The 6893-nt window shown below is 32.0% G+C and overlaps 1 protein-coding gene across 1 annotated transcript; it reads left to right on the top strand.

Moving 5' to 3' along the window:
- Nucleotides 1-5268: 5268 nt before the first annotated feature.
- LOC145052772 (putative histone H2AXb) lies at nt 5269-6236 on the top strand. The gene is made up of 2 exons (XM_079000653.1): nt 5269-5568; nt 5893-6236. The coding sequence occupies exons 1-2, from the start codon at nt 5356-5358 to the stop codon at nt 6112-6114; spliced, it is 435 nt and encodes a 144-aa protein (XP_078856779.1). The 5' UTR covers nt 5269-5355; the 3' UTR covers nt 6115-6236.
- The last annotated feature ends 657 nt before the right edge of the window (nt 6237-6893 follow it).

The raw sequence follows: 6893 nt of genomic DNA, 5'->3' as shown, positions 1-6893 counted from the left end.
AGTTACATATTATTAAGACTAAATAATTTTATAAGGTTAGGTTTTAACTCTATTGCGAAACTCTTGTTTGAGTCCAACCGTTGTAGTGTGATACCTTGCATTCGAATAATTATCTGGTGTTAGCGATATGTAATTGTATTCATGAGCTAGTTAGAGGGTCTTAGGGGAGTTCCTTCTGTAGCTGATGGCGAAGAGTGGTGTAGTGGTTGCCCTAGGAAAACCTAGGAGGCGATTCAGTTCCAGGAGACTTGTCTTGTTAAGGGTTGTTTGGATTGATAAGGGAGTGGCTTGGAGGATTCGGGTTGATCCTTGAGGAAAGTAAGAATATATGTGGAAGGTAGTATGAGCCCGTACTACTGAAAACAGATGATTCGTACTCGAGTCAAGGAAGATTCGGCCATGTGGCCTCTTTAAGAGCTGACACGTGCCCCCATCCCCAGCATGACAAGTGTCAATTCTTATTGGCTGGTGGTTTTTTTTTAGACTTGCTTAGTTTTTTGGCCATAACTTTTGTTTTCTTTGAAAAAAATCTGAACAAAACCAAAGTTCTTAAAATTTAATTCTCTACAAAATGAGCACAATCATGAAAATTTGCATTTTTTTTAAGTTTTATATTTATAAAAAAACCCAAAATAACATTATCAAAAAACTAAAAAAAAAAAAAAAAAACTTAAGGAATACTTCTATTCATTATTTTAATGACCTTGTAAATTAAAAGATAAGGTGTTTTAGATACCAAACTTGAATTTAAAATATTAAAAGTTTTAAAAAAAATGTTAAACATAATATGATGCAAATAAAGATGATTCAAAATATTTATGATCCAAAAATATTACGATTCAATATGTTTATGATCCTTAACTTATTATGATCTAAAAGTATTTTGATTTAAATATTTAATGATCCTTGATTTTTAATATTTTTATCATTCAAAATCAAATTATTCAAAAAATATAATGATCAAAGTGTTGTATTAACAAAAATTTATTTAATTCAATATATTATGATCCAAAAATGTATGATGCATAATATCGTTATGATTCAAAATTTTATAATTCAAAAATAATATGATTAAAAAAAATATGAATGAAAATTATTATGATACTTAAAATTCTTCTTATTTAAAATTTTATAAATGTTAAACATTAAAACTCAAACCGATATTTAGTTTAAGAAATAAAAAAACATATTTTCTTCAAGTATGTAGTGAGGATATTTAAAAAATAATAAAAAAAAAACTGAGAAGATATAAAAACATTTAAGTCGAGAATATATCTATTTAAAAAAATAAAAATTTAATTTAATAATTTTAAAAAATTTAAAATAATAATAATAATAATAGTAATAATAATAAACAAAAAAAGGAAAAAAAACTCATTTAAATGACATTCCATGGACGTTCGTCACACATGATTATCGTCACACATGATTATTCATTTAAGTCCGTATTACGTTCCATTCACGTGCGCCGTGTGCGAATGCGTCACGACCAAATAAATGAGTTTGACGTTTGTGCCCTTGTCGAAATGATTGATGGAGAATAGTCTCGCAGTTCTTACCAATTTTTTGGTTCCTATCGGATCTGGACTATATATATATATATATATATATATATATATATATATATATATATATATATTCAAGAAGTTAATTGTAAATGTGTTATGTGATTGGAATTGATGATTCTAAGGTTTATCTTACTATTGGAATGAGTTTATCTTGCTTCAAAGCAATTATATTATCAAATCACTTTGTAAAATGTTTGGAAAATAAGTATTGATATGCAAAATATATGTAATTGAAGGCTATTAAAGATGGTTTGTAAATCTAATTGATTTCACAAAATTTTAATGATATTTTTTTAAAACAGCAGCACACTTTATAAAAACAAAAATCGAAACATCTAGAAAGGAGTTAGAGGAAGATACAAATTAAAGTTGGATTGGATTTTGCATCCGCATCATCCAATTGATCCTAGCCTTAGAATTCCAAAAATAAAACCAACGAAAGAAATTTCCACAACTGAGTCAAAAAGTCTATATTTTCTAGGCTTAGAACTACTAAAAAGTAAAGCATCACGAAACGTCTAAATCGCCCATATAACGACCATAAAACACCAACTTAACAATCACCCGCTTCATACGAGCATTAGGTCTAGCGTCCATCCACTCAAACATATCTCGGATAGAAGAAAAAGCCAAAATATCCAAATATAGCCAATGCCCTACCCATTTTTCAAACCTGCACTGCAACCGAACAAAGCAATACCCCTAAACGAATAGGAGACAAAAACTCCACAAGATCTTATACAAATACTCCCAACTCATAGAATCATATGCTTTTTCAAAATCAACCTTAAAAATCATAAGTTTTTTCTTCTTCTTCTTAAACCACCTAACCAACTCATTCACTACCAACGACCCATCAAGAGTTTGACGGGATTTAAGGAAAGCAAACTGTTCCATCCTTATAACATCATGTAAAACTGGAGCCAACCTATTAGCCAACAATTTAACAATAATATTAAATTGCAAATCAATAAGGCTAATAGGACCAAAGGGTCTTTGGCCTAATGGTAAGGAGTGACTCTCTCAAATGAGAGGTTATGGGTTCAAGTCTCACTAGGAGACATAGGTGGTGTTTAGGATTACATTAGGAGCAGGATAGTTTTCCATTTAAAAACAAATAAGGCTAATAGGGCGATCATCATTGATACAAAGCATATTATCATATTTTGGGATCAATGTAACAAATGACAAATTACACCCTGCCGGGAAAGCCGGTTTATCAAAAAACTTTTGAACAAAAGCAATAACATCACCAACAAGGATCTCCCAAAAATGTTTAAGAAACCGAAAAGTAAAACCATCTGGGACTAGGGCATGATCCACTCCACAATCCCAAATAGCGTTTTTAATCTCATCAGCCGTGAACACCACTTCAATAGAATAAGCAACTCTTGGATCAAGAGACTTGAATCTATGGCTTCTTCGGTCCAAACTAATCCCTTGAAACGACTAAAATTTTGCTGCATAAAATTCATAAAACGCCTTTTTAACACTAGAAGGCTTCGAAATCCACTTCCCATCGATTGAAACATCCCTAATGATCAATTGTTGTCTTCTTTTTTTCAACAAATCTCGAAAAAATGTAGAATTCTCATCCCCCTCCACCACCCAAGTCGATCTAACCTTCTGAGCAACATCAAGCGATCTAACTTTTTCTAGGTCCGACAAATCACCAAGAATACCTCTTCTCTAACGAATAAGGTCAATCACTAGAATGACCATCGTCTATAGACTTATCAATATCTACCAGTCGGCCCGATAACTGAGGAGTAGAAATTTGCGAAGTTGCCTTATACTTCGCATTCCAAGAACGGATCCTATATTTTATAAACTTAAGCTTGTTTTTAAACACAACAAACTTACTCCAAGCTAGATTAACAACAAAATTAGTTGCATCCCCTTTCACCACGTCTTCAAATCCCTCCATAGAAAGCCAAGAATTAAAGAAATTAAATGAAGAAAGCCGATAATTAACAAAATTCGTATGCATCAAAATCGGGCAATGATCGGACCACTTTCTATCTAACACCGAAACCTAAAGATGATCAAACCGATCAAAAAACACATCCGACACTAAGAATCGGTCTAACTTGCTTAACTTAGCTCAAATCGCATCAACTCTAGTAAACCGCTTCCCAACCATAGGCGCATCAATAAGACTGGTCTCATCAATAAAACCATTTAAAGACAAAGTTGAACCAAGACAAAAAGCAGAGCCAAATCTTTCATCCACCTCTCTAACAACATTAAAATCACCAAAAAATACATAACTACCCCCGTTCCTCCTCATAAAAGCCGAGAGATACCCCCATAGATGTTGCTTTCCCATTAAATCTTGAGGAGCATAAATATTGACCATAAAACAATTGAGATTAAATGGAATCCACAAGCCTCCCACAATAACCACATTACTAGTACAAGTAACACTACTTTTAACAAACACATTCGTATCCCAAACTGAGAGAATACCACCTGATCAACCCCGAGCACAACTAGTATCAAAATAATTAAGAACAAAATCGTACAAAAACATCTTTTATTGTAAACACTTGTTTTTTTATAAAAAAATAAAGAAAACTTGTAATTTACTTTTCATACTTAAACATTAAAAACGAATTATAAATAAACCAGATAACGGATAAAACCAAGGTTGACAGGATCATGATCCTGTATATGATCGTTTTCAAGTTTGCAAAATCGGGACCATGATCATAAAATCCTACACAAAATGACATAAAAAAAGGAATTTAATTGTATATAAATATTTACCGTATTTCATGGTTAAATAGCTCAAAAAAGCAACAAATTATGTATTAGTTGATAACATGGTTAAATAGTTTAAAAGTGTATTAAAATTGATATTTTTTATCATACAACATTAAGAAACCAACAATCTTCAAAAAGCCATAATTTCTCAAATCTTCAAGGAAAATGGCTCAAGCACTAGAAGAAAGAAACTGGAAAAATACTCACCTCTATTGCTAAGCTTGAACTATTAAACGAAGAAATTAATAAGAATCTGAAATTAAATCTCAAATTCCATTATCAACGAGGGTAAAATGTACACATAATTTTTTTAGAGTTGGTCATTTAGGGCTCAAAAAACAGTACAAGAATGAGGCTATTCTCGATTGAGTTCTAGGTAGGGAGACCAGTAAACCATTAAATGAGTAAAGATAATAAAATCGAGATTAAAATTTGACAATTTTCTTGGAATGTTAGTATCGAATCGGATCTCAATCTTACGTTTCTATCTGCGATCTTATATACAAAAAGACTCTATTGCGATTAGGAAGAATTTTATTTGAGTTTAAGATCAAGATCCTAATGATAACAAGTTTGGATAAAATATTTATTTGACATGTAACATCGACTTATAATAAGAACAAAAGTGGTTCAAAATATATTTTTTGACCTAAACCCGGAACTGAATTTATATTTTATTAAAATAAAAATATGTCTAACTTCACAATAACACATATTTTTTCTAAATGTTTTTTAAATCGATTGACATAAAAATGCCATATACATAATTACGGAAAAGAAGAAGATTGGGACGAGGGGAGCGCGTTTGAAAGCAAAAATTTGCCCGCGAAAAATAGGAACCAAAATCATAGTGCCACGTTGGCAATCCTTGTCTATCCGATACAGCCAATCCAAGTTACGTATATTTTGCTATAAATATGAAACCCAATAACTCTTTCAATAAAATATCATCTCTCAAAGCACTTCTTCTTACACTTCAGGGTTAGGGTTTATTAAATCGCATCTCAAACAATCCATCAAGATGAGTTCAAAGACAAAAGCCGTCTCCGATTCGAAGAAAGGTGGCAGAGGGACGCCGAAGACAACAAAGTCCGTTTCCAGATCTTCAAAAGCCGGTCTTCAATTCCCCGTCGGAAGAATCGCCAGGTTTCTCAAGGCCGGAAAGTATGCCCAACGTGTCGGTGCCGGCGCTCCGGTCTACCTTTCCGCCGTTCTCGAGTATCTCGCCGCCGAGGTACTTCAAATTTAACGATTCGTCGTTTTCCACTTGTTTCCTTGAGTTCAAATTCATCAATTTACTCTTTTAAATTTAGATCCGGTTCATAATCATATTTTTTGAAACTAATTCGCCGTCTTGCCTTTCTTGAGTATAATAGCCACAAAATGACGTTTTCAACAATTTTCTAGATCTGATCTTTATATAAAGTTAGGATCTTATTTGATCGGTTTCCGGTTTCTGTTTTCTCGTTGATTTTAACTTTGATGTAAAACTATTCAAGTTATTATTCGATTTGTTGATTAAAATAGTAATTTGATGTTGATGGTTCTCGATTTACAGGTTTTGGAGTTGGCTGGAAACGCAGCAAGAGATAACAAGAAAACAAGGATTGTTCCAAGACACATACAATTAGCAGTAAGGAATGATGAAGAATTGAGTAAACTTCTTGGGTCCGTGACAATTGCAAATGGAGGTGTTCTTCCTAACATTCATTCTACTTTGCTACCAAAGAAGGCTGGGAAAGAAAAGGGTGATATTGGATCTGCTTCACAAGAATTTTAAGTAGTATCAAACTTTGAAATGATATTTGTAAGATAAAGTGTTCTTGTTTTGAAGTGAAGTTCCGTATCTGTAACTCAACATGGTTTTGTTATAAATTTGAATTTGGGTTACAAGATTTGGTATCTTTGGGTGTAAGTGAACTTTTATCAAATGTTTGGTTATAAACATGATTAAGTCGTTTTCATTCCCATTAAGTCTCTCTCCAGCCCACCATGTAATTACCACTAACTAGTAAACATGCCTATGTGTAGTGTGTGTTAGTCTTTTTTTTTTGTTGTTTGGTAGGTTATATACACGAAAATCTAACATCAACCAAAACACTTGATTATATCACAAAAATATGCAGTAACTAAAACATAAGATTGTTTTTACACAAAGGAGAAATTTACGAAGTTCATGTTTGAAGAAAATTTTAGTACAACAATTTTTAGATTTTAGTTAGAAAAGGTGGAAAGTGATGGTGGGAACAGTTGATTTCAATTTTCAAGTAGTGAGTTTTGGTTTTTTACTTTAAATTTATTATTGATTGATTGGAGTATTAGGAAACGATAATGATTTTTGAAGATTTTATCCCCATTACAAGACGCATCCCTGTTTCCTTTTGTTATTGCTACTAATTGATCACCCATCCAGGATAATAATAAGAAAAAAAGTTTATAATTTTCTATAACCAATCGACACTTTGTTAAGTATGATTTAAGTATGTTGCTTTTACAAAATTGGGCTTTTGAATACATATCCATTTGTAGCATCATATTTTCATTCGTAATGTAAGTACA

Source organism: Lactuca serriola, chromosome 5 (genome assembly GCF_051521515.1).
Source record: "Lactuca serriola cultivar US96UC23 chromosome 5, Lser_US96UC23_V15, whole genome shotgun sequence".
Taxonomy (NCBI): domain Eukaryota; kingdom Viridiplantae; phylum Streptophyta; class Magnoliopsida; order Asterales; family Asteraceae; genus Lactuca; species Lactuca serriola.
This window is presented reverse-complemented; position numbering and strand designations above follow the sequence as displayed.

Coding starts and splice junctions, on each gene's coding strand:
- LOC145052772 (XM_079000653.1), top strand. CDS start 5,356: ATGAGTTCAAAGACAAAAGCCGTCTCCGATTCGAAGAAAGGTGGCAGA. Junction 5,569..5,892: donor TCGAGTATCTCGCCGCCGAG/GTACTTCAAATT, acceptor CTCGATTTACAG/GTTTTGGAGTTGGCTGGAAA.